This window comes from Sturnira hondurensis, unplaced genomic scaffold (assembly GCF_014824575.4).
Source record: "Sturnira hondurensis isolate 20B ecotype Veracruz unplaced genomic scaffold, ASM1482457v3 Scaffold0002840, whole genome shotgun sequence".
NCBI classification, from domain to species: domain Eukaryota; kingdom Metazoa; phylum Chordata; class Mammalia; order Chiroptera; family Phyllostomidae; genus Sturnira; species Sturnira hondurensis.
Window position 1 is genome coordinate 1,685,463 of NW_028075471.1, and position 14,799 is coordinate 1,700,261.

Sequence of the window (14,799 nt, forward strand, 5' to 3'; positions counted from 1 at the left end):
ACTATTGTTATTCCTGCTTTTCCCATGAAGAGACTGACATTTAGAAAAGTAAAGTAATGTGCTCGTGTCACACAGGAGTTAGTGGCCTAGTCCAGTCCCGAATTCAGGCGTCATGGGCCTCCAAGAGCAGTGTTTCCACCATTATGCTGAGCTTCTCTCCCACGATACATTGACGTATCACTTCTCTGCAAGGAGTTAGGGCTTTCCTGGGACACACAGTCATGGACAGTGGGGGCTCAGGGAGTGGAGTGGGGGCAGAGTTCTGTTTGGAAAAGGAGGTGTTTCCTTTGTTTAGAGTCCCTTTTCCCAGGCAGATATCTTTGAGGTTGATGTCTACCCTTAACCGCCCCGTGGCCCTGCCCAAGAACATTTGAAGTGCATGAGAGGATAAGGAGGGTCAGTCCCGACACAGAGGGCACTTAACTCATTCACTTCTCCTTGCCCTCTAGGCCTCCATGACTTAGAACACCCTGATGTGTCCCTGGCAGACGAATGGTAAGAATCAAAGTCCTTCATCAGTTTTAGTATTTGGTGCCCTCTTTGGTTTGAGGTTGTCACACTTCCTCACTCAGTTCTCCTGGTTCAAAGGCAAAGGAAAGTGATGCTGTAGATATTTACATGCTCTTGTTCTGTGCCATGTCATGTTCTTAGGTCCTACTGCAACACCGACCTACACCCAGAGCACCGTCACCTGTCTCAGTTAGAAGCTATTAAGCTCTACCTCAAAGGCAAAGAACCTCTGCTCCAATGTGAGTGTGCTTCTAAATGTGTGTTGTGAGTGCATGTGGTGGTTGGGAGTGAACTCAAAACCATAACTCGGTTTTCTATGGAAGCTTTGCTTTGGCAGAGACTATTAGTCACATTAAATCCAGCCAAATGCCTTCATCTTGTAGGAACAAGAGAAAAAACGTGGGTTATGGAAAGTCATGCAGAATCCCCAATCCTATATTAACCCTGGATTTGTCCCCCTGTCAAGTCATTTAGGCAAATATCTGAGTAAGATGAAAATGTTACAACTGGGAAGGAACTGGTTATATCTGCTCATCCAAATTCCTTATTTTACAAGTGATAAACCAGGGCTAGAAATAGAACTAGTCTCATTCAAGGCCATAATCTAGGTCTCCTGGTTCTCTCCAAGGTGGCGTCACCACCATGACGTGTTGCCTCCTGTGGGGTATGATCTACCCCTCTCTTCACACCAAGTGCCCCCTGATGGAGTTCAGTGAGTCAGACATGGCAGGTGACTCACGCACAGGGAGCAGCAGGGAGAGCAGCAGCAAGGCTGGGGGCTCACTGAGTACAAGATCCAACCTTGAACGATGTACATTAGCTGCAGTAGCTAAAGACTGGGCAGAGGGAGACTGACCAAAGATCAGCGTGGCACCTGCCCCTACCTACCCTTAACAGATATCACTTATTCAGTGATGTGAAATATTCTTTATATATGTTATCTTACAGAATAGCCACAGCACCCCTGTGAGAGGTAAGAGGTTATCCAGCCCCTAAACCACATCTTTGTGAAATGGATTAACTTTTGGGGATATGCTCTGGTAGAGAAAAGATCAGATGGTAATCATAAGAGCCCAATTGTTAAATTAACTTTGACTTTTTATTGACATTTTTAGAAGTATAGAAATTATATTTAAAAACCATTTATATTTACCATCCAGTGTTATCAAGTCTTGACATTTTGCCATGCTTGCTTGGTGCACATTTTTAAAGAATGACCCATCACAGATCATGCCGAAGCCCCTTGGTACTCCAGCCCTGGCCTGGTGCCACCCTGTGTTTGTTCCGTTCCCAAACATTGTGTCCTGGTGCTATGTGCTGGGTGGGGCAAAAGTAGGTTTACAGTGGCTCACATGGAAAAAAATTACAACAATTAAAAATAGTGACATAAGGATAAATGTTTCATGTACTCACAATTATAAACCTACTTTTGCCCCATTCTGTATATAGGTATCCTTAAAAATATGTAACATTTTCCATATTAAAATATATTTTTGATAAAATATATATATGTGGTATACTACATATATTATAAAGCATAATAGTATATGCATTATTCTACAACTTGTGTTTTCACTTATACTTATTATAATTGTGTTGATCATTTAGCTGTAATTCATTTTTTTAAATTACTATACATAACAGTATTCCACTGCATGACTATTTATATTTCTCAGTTTATCCTTTTTTTGTGTGGGGATGAATTATTTTTATTTTTATTTTTTGCCTTTATAACAAAGTTCCACTGTGTTCTTGGTCCTGGGCCTAGGGAGACTGACCTACTAGGTGTGATAATTAGCTGCCCCCCCGTTGTGGGGAGAGGGAGGGCTCTCCAATGCCTCTGCTAGACTTGTGACCTCCTCTGGGGTCTTTAGCCTCTTCCACAGAGCTCTGCCAGGAGTACCTTTGCAAAGGGACTTATTTCCTATTCCAAAATGAAAAAGAATTAATGGGGAAAATTATAAAATAAAGAGTCTCATGAATTATGAGGTTATCATATCCTTTTCCCTTCTTGCAATGGACTGAAATCAGGGCCATGAAGAATCACAGGTTTTGACAGAGGACAGAAATGGGATAAGAAGTGCTAACATCCCAAGGTCTGTTGCCTCTGGTCTCCAAATCACAGCTCCAGCATGAGGTCTATGGCATGAACTGCTAGATGGGGAGAGAGGGCAGAAAACAAGTGTGAGGTATCCAAGACTATCCATTTACTATTGTCTCACCCAAACACTTAGGAGGGCTCCCGGGTTGCTGGCGTATCAGGCAGCAGACTGTTTCATATTTTTGACTGATGGGAGGTTAGTATAGAAAGCAACACACTGTGTGAGGAGTTAGCCTACAGATATTGCATAATGAGCCCAGTGAATGCCTCTTTTGCCTGGCTTTGGGTCCCAGCCAAAGCCGTCTTTTCAAGTCTGTCCCTCTCAACAGGTGACAAAGAACTGATACAGGAAGTCCTTTTTGATGCCGTGGTGAGTGCTCCCATTGAAGCCTATTGGACCAGCCTTGCCCTCAACAAATCTGAGTAAGTGGTTGCACGTGTCCCCCTTTCATGGCCGTTTCCCCACAAACAGTCCGAAATATGGTTATAGTTTAAGAACTAAACTGTTTTAGGAGCCTGGTGTTAAAGTTCTTTAATTTTCCCCAAAGCTCCAAACCACAAGAGCTAGAACAGATTAGCGGCCGGGGCTTGGATGGCAAGCTACTGGGTTTGACATATAATTTGTTTGAGTTTTAACATTACATGAAATTCGGTATGCTGAGGTAGGGTGACACTTCGAATAGGCTTGGGGGTGGGGCGGAAGGAGCATTTTGCTTCCTGTCCTGCCGTGGCTGCCTCTGCTTTACAGTGTGGAGAAACCTGGGATCCAGGCCAGGTGAGCTGGTGAGTAGGATGGGGAGGAGAGAGCTCTTTCATTGCGGTGCCAGATAAAACCCTTTGGTTTCATTTCCAAAGTGGAGGATGCCGGGGGCTGGAGACCAGCTAGGTAGTTGTTGTCAAAGACAAAGGTCAGACCTGCTTCAGCAGCTTATTAGTACTATTAACTACTATTATTAGATTTACTGCTATTTTAGGTAAGCGCTTAAAGATTTAAAATAGTAAGAAAATCATTTATTTTTCTGATACCTTCACATCATACAATATCCAGTTCTCATTTCTTTTCTGCTCTTTATTAATTTATTTCCTTCTTTTGTCTTTACTTTTGTATATTCTCTTCTGTCCTGTCCATTCTGCTCTCATTTCCATTCATCCATTCATCACATATTGATTACATGTTTGTTATATGCCATGGATGGGGCTAGGTAAAATGAGGTAACTCAATTAAACATGGTCCTTACCATTGTAGTACCTGTGTCATGTGGTATGTTATATTAGTAAGAATTTTGATAACTGTGTTGAAGGTAAATAAAGGCATGCAAATTGTAACAAGAACTAGAGTGGAGATGGAAGAGAGGAAGGATTTTCTGAGCTGGAACTAGTTTAAGGGCTGGGGAGCATTTCAGGGAATTAGAACAGCATATGCAAAGGCCCTGAGGTAAGAGAGCACTTCACACATTTGAGGAATTTAAAGAAGGGCAACAGAGGTTAGATTGGAACGTATTGGGAGATGAGGTTGCACAGGAACTGGAGGTCAGGACCTTGGGAATCAAGTTAAAGATTTTTAACTTTATACTCAAGAGTATTAGAAAATCACTGAAGGGTTTTAATGAGGACATTTTAAGGTTTTTAAGAAGGACATGATTAGATTTGTATTTTTAAAGATCCTTCTACTGCTGTGTGGAGAGTGAATTGTAGTGGGGTTATAAAAATACTGGAGGCATTCCCAGGGTTTGGCCACTTGGACAAGACAGTGGTAGTGGGAACAGAGAGGAGAGATGCCCGTGTGGCATGCTTCAGAAGTAAGACCCCCAGGACTTGATGACGGGTTTGCTATGTGAGGGGAGAGCGGCTGAACTTTTAAGGATCATTCTCAGGTTATCAACATGAATAACTTGGTACCATTTCCTAGGATGGGAAATAACATAGAGCAGGTTTGGGACTAGACTTTGCCAAAGCTCTTTTCTAGACATATTTTTAAAGATTTTTTAAAATTTATTTCTAGAGAAAGGGGAAAGGAGGGAGTAAGGGAGGGAGAGGAACTTTGATGTACAGGAGAATCATAGACCGGTTGCCTCTCACACGCCCCCAACGGGGGACTTCGCCTGCAACTCAGGCATGTGCCCCAACTGGGAATCGAAATGGTCACCTTTTGATTTGTGGGGCAATGTCCAACCTATAATTATATTATATTTTTAAATATAATTTCTATACTTCTAAAAATTTCTATACTTCTAACCACTCTAAGATAGAAATGAGTCTAATTGTCCCACGTAGACATGAGAGGAAGCAAGCTAATACATGAGCCCGAAGCTCCAAAGGGAGCCCACCGTTCTCATTAGGTCTGCGGTGTTTGGGGAATGCCTCCCTGCATGGATCTTATTCCTGATGTTGGGAAAAGGTCAAAGCCTTTCCTGTGATTGCATTGTCTGGTCGGTGTGGAAATGCTTCTTTTAGGCTTTCATGAAACTCAGAATCTTGTGCAAAGTTTGCTGATTCACTCCTAACACATGCTAAAGATTTCCAAAATGGTAGCTTGCTTTGTAGTCCACATCTGTAACTGATTGGGCAGCCTGGCTTTTCCATTCGGTATTGGCTACAAACAGAAACAAATGCATAATGTTGGTTTTCATTCACCCCTAAATACTTAGAAGTAGTATTGACCACTCTGACTGCCATAAAGATCAAGTGACCAAATGATCTTATATTGCAGATGACGTGGCTAATGCTTCGGATCAAATTGTTACTAGCACCCTGGGCAGGAAAGCAAACTCAATATCAGTATTCTCTTCATTCTTTCATTGAAAATAAAATTACGTATTTGTTGAGAAAACCATTTGATGTTTTAAAAGAAATATGCATTGCAAACTTCCGAAAGAACATGTTCAAATATAAAATAACCTCAAAAGTTGGGGAAAAAACTCTTCAGTGAGTTTCAAGTGACTTTTCTTGATAAGGCCACGGTGCCTGTGAATAGCACCTGCAGGGCTGTTGGAAGAGGCCATGTCTTTACTCGCCTCCCTGGGGTTGGTGGTGAGGATAAGCCTATGCTCTGGTAGAAGTTGCATGTTGATGCCCCCAAATGGTGTTGCATTCAAGTCTTAGACATTTCCAGACTGTGGGATGCTGCAGATTTGATTCAATGGCTCAGTTACTTGTTTTTGTTAATGATGGATTCCACAAATGGTCTCAAGTCCAAAAGCAGACTTTGTAGCATCAATGCAAAAAAGCTCACTTTCAGGATTTGCTTTCTCTCCTTAAAGTTGTTCCCATTCTCAGTCTGCTGTCTCTGACTTGTACCCAGAAACTTGAGATAAAAGTGTGCTTATGTAGCTTTGAGGGTGCAATTTCTCATCATGCTGTTGTTGTCACAGAGTTCTTAGATTTTCTTACAAGAATTAGGATGAAAACTTTTATAAGTGATAGTTTGCATTCTGTGCTTGGGGGTGTATGTGTGTGTTTCTATAATCTCTTTTTAAATTTCAGGTTTCAAAACCGCTATTCCATAAAAGGTTCCATTAGTCTTAAAATGCAAAAGCCATTATCTGCTCACTGTCTGGAAGAACCCCCCCTGATATCTGCTGCTGTGTTTCAGAAATTCTGACAAGGGCGTGGAGGCTGCCTTCCTCGGCACTCGCACGGGCCTCTCGAGAATCAACCTATTTGTTGGGGCTGAGCAGCTCACCAATCAGTAAGTAGGTAGAGTCCTCTGTGGGACCCAGGGAGATCCTGAGATGGGGAGTTCCAAGGGACACTTATTTCATTTCTCACTTCCACCACTGGTAGAAACAAAATTCAGTCCACCCCAGGCCTGTTGACATTTTTGTTCTCTGTTCTAATATGGGGCGCCTGTGTGTGTGTTCACCTGCACGTTGGCCCCTCCACAACCCTTTGTTCCTAAAGCTTGTTGGCTTCTGTCCACTGTCCTGGAGGACATTGAGTCATTTCAGAACTCTGGAAATTGTGAGGCTGCTGGGGGGGCAGCCAGAGAGAGGACAGCTCATCCCTTGACACATGGCTTCAGGGAGTTCAGCTGGTCCACAGCTCTGCTGAGGAATTCCTGTCTGTCCAAGAATCAGTATTTGAGTCTGCTGTTTATTTGTTTGTGTACATTTTGATAAACCTCTGTGCCTCTGCATGGAGCCGGAGGGCCTGCAGAGCCCACACCCAGGAGTGAGCCGTATGGTGTCACTTGGTTCGACAACGTTTCATTATGCTTCAAAAGGGACCCACAAGGACAGTGTGCAGAGCATGGCTGAATCCAGGACCCAGATGGCCTAAAACCATTGCTCAGTCCCTGTGTCTTCAGAGAGCCCCCGGGCCTTAACTCTTCACATTGATGTTTGTCCAGAGTGGGTGTGAACCTGGAAAGTCTTTTCGGAGCCTGTTCATAAGTTCTCAATTTCTTTTCTATGACGCAAAGACCTTATTAAGCCAGGAACAAATGGCGTCTGAGAATCACAAAGTTTGCAAAGTATACATGTGGGGGTTCAGAGGTTACTGGAGAACCTCACACACACTGACCTTTGGGGTACCTGATGGTAAATAACCAAGAGTTAGTGACCCAGCAGGGGTTCTTTTCCATCAAGCTCAGTTCAGCAGTGCTCTTGCCTCTGTTAGATGAGGCCCTGACACCACTAGACAATCTCATAAATCCAAGTCTGGTGTCTGGCAGGTCAATAGATTTTTAGAAGTTCTGTGGACTTGTGTTTAATCCCGATTCAAGGACTCTCTTTCTCAGCATCTCAAATTTGTCTAGGAAGTTGACTATAGTTGTGACTTGATTTTTCCAAACCCTTATTTACCCTTTACCCTTGAGCAGTTATTTTTCCAGAGGGCAAGTTCTAGAAAGAAATAGAAGCATTGAGATATACATTACCTTCTCCCTTTAGGATCCAGAGAGACAATGGGAGACACAAGGATAGATTGTCTAATGCTCAAAGACGAAGACTGTTGCTTGTTTTGGTATCAAAACAAACAAGAAAATAACAACCACAGAACATGGCATCTTGCTAGCCTGTTATCTGTGCTGTCATGGCAGTTAACAGCTGTCAAAGATGACCACACGATACTTGGGTTGCTGAGATGTGCACCTGGCTTGTCTCACTCATTGCCTTCACTCTGTGCATCTGAAAAATGGTGTGATGATCTCCCTGAGTTACTGTGAGGACCAAAAACTCTTAGATATGAAACTGCTTTGGGAAGCTAGAAACTCATATACAGCTATGAGTTATAGTATCTGTGATATTACAGTGACTCAGGGTGAGCACTCATTAAATACCTAAATAAATAAAATAATCCATTTGTCTTCAAAAACATATATTACTGATTCATATAGAGGCACCTTGAGTTCTATTGTCTCAGGGTCTTAGATGTGCCTACCTCCTCCAATCAAATGGTATTCACTGAGACCCAATTAATTGGCTACACTCTATTACCTAGGGCTAGAAAGTTTTTAGAATGTCTTCTTTTTAAAGGGTATACAAGAAAGAGGTCAAAGTGTTGGGGAGAGTACTAGATACAAAGTTCCCATCCTATAGTTAACTTATACTATCATCAGCCTCCTATCCTGGGGTTCCACCTCCCATCCTGCTCTTGGAAGTGTTTCCATTATAGTTCATGGCCTCCATGACCTGTCATCATCCCCAGTATTAACAGTATGTTCTGAATGTGGCCTCTTGGATCACAGGTAGCATGCACAGCATCCAGTGATGCCAGCCTCTACACTGTAGTTACTGCTCTCCTTCCCCCATAGTCCTAACTTTCAGATATGAGCACCTTACAATTTCCATTTGACCCACAGAGAATGAACAAAACTCCTGGGCTTTAAGAATCCCATGTATTTGTTTGAGCCATTTTCAGTTTATATAACCCTCTGACTCGAAGTGCTGCATAATTTGATGGTATCCTGGTAAGTGTAATTATTACTATTCTTGTTTTGTAGATGAGACTCAGTAACTGAGTCAAGTAACTCACTTGAGGTCATTCAGCTCTGCCTGACACCTAGACCCAACTTACACAACAGCCCCTAGGACACAGAAGAAGGCTTTGGTCTCACCCAGAAGTGTCTATCTTCCTGAAGAGTGTTTTCAGAGATTCTGTGGAGTCAGGCCTCTCCTTCCTGCTTCTTTCAGAATTACTACTTGGTAGTTGTCAGGCCCCCCAAGGTTTCCTGTCAACCAGAGCCTCTCACATGCACAGCAGAGTGGTGTGGGCTCCTGCATGCTGGCCCAGCCTCCAGCATAGTCTGGTGCTACCCAGGAGGCACCAGACACCCAGAGGTGCGGTGTTCCAGACCTACTGTCTGTCACCCCCAAAGCCGGAATGTCTCCATCATACAGTCTGAATGACTACAGAAGGGCCCACTATAGCACTTGCATGTCAAGGGCACCTTGCTGCAGTGGTTATATGCATCTTCCTAATGACCAGAAGTGACACAAGAGAACATGTCATGTCCATGCCCGTGGCTGAGTGTGGAAGCAGCTATTCATTCCACTCAGGGCTTGGTAACTGTCTCCTTCCCATGCCTCTCCAAGGAGGCTTATGAAGACCCTCATGCCCAGAGAAAAAATGAAAACGATTCAGTAGGCAGCAAGGTCAGACCATTTTTGGTTAACTATGTCCAGATCCAGTAGCACAAAAGTTAATAGGGGTGTTAACAAAATAGAGCCCTTACACAGAAAGATGTCCATGCTTATGAGGGATTTGAAAGAACTGAGAACTGTTATTTAGAAAAGATGTAGCAGATTGTCTTTACTGCTTGAGATGTTCTTATATGGGTGAGATTTGATATATTCTGTGATCATTAAGCATACACAAAGCACCTAATGAATGGTAGGATGTGGGAATGTCAGGAAAAATAAGGTCTCTGACCTTAGGGAGGAATTGGATGTGCTAGCACAAGTTACAGAGAAGCATAGTTCAGTGCTAGGAACTCTGAGGGTGGCCCCCAACAACGTGGACTTGTGTCAAAGGAGTGACTCCTGCATCTTTGGAAGAGATCAAGGGATCACAGGTTGGCTGTACCCTAAAACTATAGGATGCTTTCCTAAACTGGATGCCAACCTCAAGAAGTTTCTAATAACCGAGATACAGTTTAGCACATGAATTCGACCATGATGAGACAACAGAGAATATCTGAGTATTCCTCTCCATGGTTGGATGGTCTAACTCAATGCTGCAAATGACTGGATAGAAAATGGTGCCATTTCTGATTCAACTAGTGGCCTTTTCCCTGCATACACTTTAGCCTCTGATTGGTCTCCCTTCCTGAATGGTCTTTGCAGATTTTGGACTAACCAGACAGTCATTTCCTCCCCTGAGTTGGACCCTATCAGCTAAGACTAAGCACTCAGGTGCCAGGGAGTAAATGTGACCCTATCGATAAGTCAAGCAAGAAACTCTCATTGGCACTTTGGTACATGTAGGGCTGTGGAAGGATGGGAAAATGTGAACAAAAGCTCCTTTTCTCGAAGATCTTGGGAGGCTCGGGATGGAGGCATGACAATTGTGCAGGTAAAGCTGAGGGAAAGGAAGACTGTGTGTGAAGGACTGAGGCTATGGGCCCTAGTGTGGGGCAGGCATGTGTGTGGGACTTTGTGGATTTGTGTGACAGATGGTATTTGAGGCACACCTTGAAATGAGTAAGACTTTGACAGGAAGGAGGGAGAGTCCATTTAGCCTTCCAGATAGAAGCTGCCGCAGAGGCAGGGGTGGTGTGGGACTGACGGAGGGACCAGCAGCAGTCCTGTCTGGCTGGAGAGTAGGGGACAGGGAAGCAGGGAGCAAAGATCCCCACGTGGGCCCACTTTACCTCCTCGACATGGTTTCTAGGAAAAGTGAGGTCTACTGAAGAAGCAGGTCTTCCAGAGGATGAACTGCATCCCTGTGGTGGATTTTAAGGCAAGACAGAGTTTTCTGACTACCCTTTGGTCTTCTGACATGATTTCTTGAGGCTTTGTGAGTTCCCTAGATAATCTAGGAAAAATAATTTCACCCACTGGGGTTTTGATTGCCAGGGCTCTGCGAGATATTTCTGACTCATCATAGGTACATCTAGTTGCACAGGCCCTCTGAGAAGGGCAGGCTGGGTTTCTAAGGGCACACACTGCTTTTCTCTGACAAAGGCTGTTTGTTGAGATGCCCCTGGGTCCAGCTTTTCCTTGCCTGAGAGGTGCTGTGCTCTTCTTATTCCTTCCCATTTCAAGGGACTTCCTGAAAGCTGGAGACAAGGAGAACATTTTTAATGCAGACCATTTCCCTCTCTGGTACCGAAGAGCCGCAGAGCAGATTCCAGGGAGCTTCGTCTACTCCATCCCTTTCAGCACAGGTGGGTGTCCTTGTTGGAGGCAGGGCTCTGTCGTCAGGGGCTGCTGGCCAGCGCATTGCCTTCAGAGTATGAGGGATCTGCTGAATGCTAAGGGGAGCCAAAGTCAGCCTTGAGAGCCAGTGCTGAATATCAGCCCAGTGTTGAACCAGTGACCTATTGTATAAGTGTAACAACCCCAAATTAAATGAAGCTCTTCTTGCTTAGCCAGGTTTTGCAGTGAGCATTTCAAAAGCAGGACCATTATTCTGTACCATGTGGAATTTAAATACAAACTTCTCAGAAGATTTTTTTTAATGTTGTCATAGCCCTACTTAAAGAAAGTTCAGGCAGGCATAACATCCTTTGCCAAAACCTTCAGCAAGTCACATCACTTTGGAGGCCCACAGCTCCCCATTGGCACGGAACTGATTTAAATCAACATGCAGGAGTAAGGACTAAGAGTTTGTATAGCCTGTGCTCTCCTGACAGAAGGCTGCAGTGACCAATGGGGGGGCAATGTAGCCAGTGATTTTTCCAGTCTTGAGATTTTATGATATTATATAAAAAAAATAAGGTCCGCCCCCTCCAGAAAAGAACAGCACACTGTCTTATTCCAACCCCAGTTGTAGCAGCAAGCCAGACCAGAAATGCTTTCCAATTGTCCTTGGCTTTTTCTTGTCTCATGCATCCAGTATTGTCAGTGTTCATTCTGTGTCAGGCTCTATGCATCATGGAAACATCAGAGATGAATAAGACCCAGCTCTGTGAACTTGGATTGCTCCAGACAGTTCATTCTGAACTTATGTTTTATATCAGGGCCTTTTGCATTAACCTCATACAAGCATTCTCAAGTCAACCCCAATGGAGGCTCTTGAATGCTTAGTGTCAAAGCCCCTTCAATTCATTGCCATGAATGAAAACACCTTCGGAAAAGATTCTTTTGAAATCTACATAAGACATGATGATGAGAGTTGTCTAATAATTCGTTGGATGGACTCATTATAAAGAAGATCCCTCGTTAATGAAGATATTTAAGAAAAGGTGAAATGTTACTACAGACAGTCCCCTGCTGGGTGAGATTTTTGACAAGATTATCATTAGGTGTCCGTTTGATCCGAGACTCTTGGAGCCTGTGTTCCTTCACTGACAGGCCTATGTGTGCCCACACCCATACACATGTATGTTCTCAAACATAAATTTCCAGACTAGAGCTCTTTCCTTTGTTATTGGTACACACTTCATTGCTGAATATGTGAAATAAGACTGCGGACCTTCCCATTCTGCTGCAAACCTACCAACGTTGTCTTCTATCATTCAGTCACCTAATACTTTCTTTTTCATGGTCCTCTACAGAGAAAAAATAGAACTTAGCCTAACAGAGCTGGGCTGGAATCACTAAGTTATTCTTTTTGACAGAGTAACTTTTGCCCAAAATTGGACTGAAAGAAGCCGTGGGAGATGTGAGCACCCCCAAAAGTGCTGTGCGTGTGCATGTGTTAGATGGCCCGTTGTTTCAGTTTGCTTGGTTACTGTTCACCATTTTTCCTACAAAGAATTATGTCTGGAAAAAATGAATTCTGATTAAGGCTGTTGCCTAATTGGCTTTTGGCAAGTGGTGTTTTCATTTAAGTCTCAGTGAAATCATGTAGTGAAAAGAATCTACCTTTTTCATGGTAAAGTTATGGATGACATAATATCTTAGAAGATTTCATGGCTCTTTTAGATTCAGGGGAAAATGTTAAAAATCACCAGTGCTGTAGCAGAGAGCGCTCTCTCGTTTTTGTGACTGTGTGTTGAGTATCTGTACACACTGGAAAACAAGCTGGTTTTCATTAATGCTCAGACTTGGGCCAGGAAAAATTCTTAATTGTTTTGGTCATAAGGGCATTCAAATTCAGGTCTGCCTTTTTTTGTTTCTAAATTCCGTTTAACTCACTTTCATTGAACATCTTTTATAAGGCAGGAACTGACTAGGAATTTGTGCTCAGCATCTTTTAATTCATGACTATTGGAACCATTGTTAGTAATTAAAAATCTCTGAACACTAATGCCTTACTGTTAGCACATGAAAAAGAGTAAGAACTGCATTCCAATTCTATTCCTGTTTAGAATGGTTTTGCTAAGAAAAAGCTGGATTTACAATTAGAAATTTATAACTCAGTAAAGTTTTAACTAACAAATCAGATCTAAAGTTCTCAACTTCTTGTAAAATAATTTCAGAACTTTATCTCATGCAGCTCTCCATGGCTATATTTAGAAAGGCAATATAAATATGATTACTGACACAAGTAAACACTGCAATTAGTAACCACAAATTAGAAAAAAAAAAGTGCTCCCTCCATGGTGGTCAATACTTTTGATGGGAAGAGGCTGCACATTCCCCAGTGTAGGTGGCCATGATTCAGAGTGTAGGTCCTTTATGGGGAGGACGGCTACCCAGCACCTGCACTGACAGCAGGCCAGCTCCCGGTTCTGGGAAGCCAGCCCCAGCACCATCTGCAGCACTGGTGCTGGGAGTCAATATAATTGCTCTCTTAACATGTGCGCTAGGCTTACCTCCATTTTTGGTTTTTCTTCATATAGGAACAGTCAACAAAAGCAATGTGGTGACAGCGAGTACCTCCATCCAGCTCCTGGATGAACGGAAATCTCCCGTGGTTGCAGGTACACAGTGGATTTCAATCAATGAATATAAAACAAGCAACGCATCCAACTTATCTGGCCAGTCAACTATTTCTACATACTAGAAAGTTTGTTTTCAAAGGAAAAAAAATTAAATTATTCCTTTTTTATCTTGGTGTCATCTCCTCCAATCCAAAGCTCTGACAGCTGGTTGTATTTGATAGGAAAACAGAAATCTTTCCCAGGACTTCTATTCTTAAACTCTGAGCCAGTAAGAAACGTTGGTGTGCAGAGGAGACTTTCCCGGCAAAAGGTAGCATGCTCATTTAAAGTAAGTGCCAGATCTCACACTCTTACATCATTAGGATCACACTGAGTATTACAAGGAGATTGTGGGCTTGTTTTAGGCAAATACAAGCTGAAATGTGCCCTTCTTCAGTGAGCCTGTGATTTTCATCACCCTAATCCCCCTGAAGAATTAGAGTTAAATGTATCTGCAGGTGTTGGTTTTGAGAAAGCCAAAACATCTTGTAATTGAGTCTTGAATTGTTGGGGGGAAAGGAGAAGGAGAAGAAGAAGAAGAAGAAAAAGAAAAAAATGAAAACCTGTTTCTGGCTTTTCCCATCTCTCTGGCTCTCAGGAGTGTCAGTAGATATCTGTGGCTGGCTGGGAACTTTCACTGGAGGTATTTGGCCTAAAGGGGCCAGAAACTGCCACAAGCCTGCCTTGGAGGACAGCTGCTAAGAAAAATGGAGCTTAAAAGCATGTTTGGCCCATCATCTATTTCTGCTAAATAATTCTTGAATCCATTGGTTGATGGTTGGGTAAGACTTTCCAAGCTCCATCCTGATATTATCTAGATTTACCAGAAGGAATGATTTTTGTTTCGGAGCAGCCTCTCACAGCAAGTTGTACTGGAGGGTGGCTTTGAGTATCAACTTCTGTGTCTTCTCAAATGTTTGTGGGAACAAAAGCAAATCGAGCAGACCGGTTTGAAGTGGTTATTCTTTGGCTAGGAAACACCGGGGTTTTTCCCCACTTTATTTCCGATTTAAGCTTATGTGTCCTAATTATATTAACAGGTATTGAAAGATTGGGGATAGTTGCCCATAACTGTCCCCATAAATATATGGGTTATTGGGTATACCAAGTAAGATAGTCTTATGTATCTGACCTGTGGCTCATCTTGAACTAGGCAGCCCTGTAACTAATCAGCTAGGAGATAAGGACTCTGAGGATTCATGGCTGCTGTCTTCAAATT

The 14,799-nt window shown here is 43.0% G+C and overlaps 1 protein-coding gene across 2 annotated transcripts in view; it reads left to right on the forward strand.

Moving 5' to 3' along the window:
* The window catches only part of CACNA2D3 (calcium voltage-gated channel auxiliary subunit alpha2delta 3), an 861,794-nt gene that overhangs the window by 678,335 nt on the left and 168,660 nt on the right, over nucleotides 1-14,799 (forward strand). For both annotated transcript variants that reach the window (XM_037040694.1, XM_037040695.1), the window contains 6 exons: nucleotides 450-495; nucleotides 652-749; nucleotides 2,941-3,034; nucleotides 6,204-6,299; nucleotides 10,816-10,937; nucleotides 13,500-13,580. In XM_037040694.1, coding sequence (XP_036896589.1) covers nucleotides 450-495; nucleotides 652-749; nucleotides 2,941-3,034; nucleotides 6,204-6,299; nucleotides 10,816-10,937; nucleotides 13,500-13,580 — 537 coding nt within the window. The remainder of the gene's footprint in view (nucleotides 1-449; nucleotides 496-651; nucleotides 750-2,940; nucleotides 3,035-6,203; nucleotides 6,300-10,815; nucleotides 10,938-13,499; nucleotides 13,581-14,799) is intronic.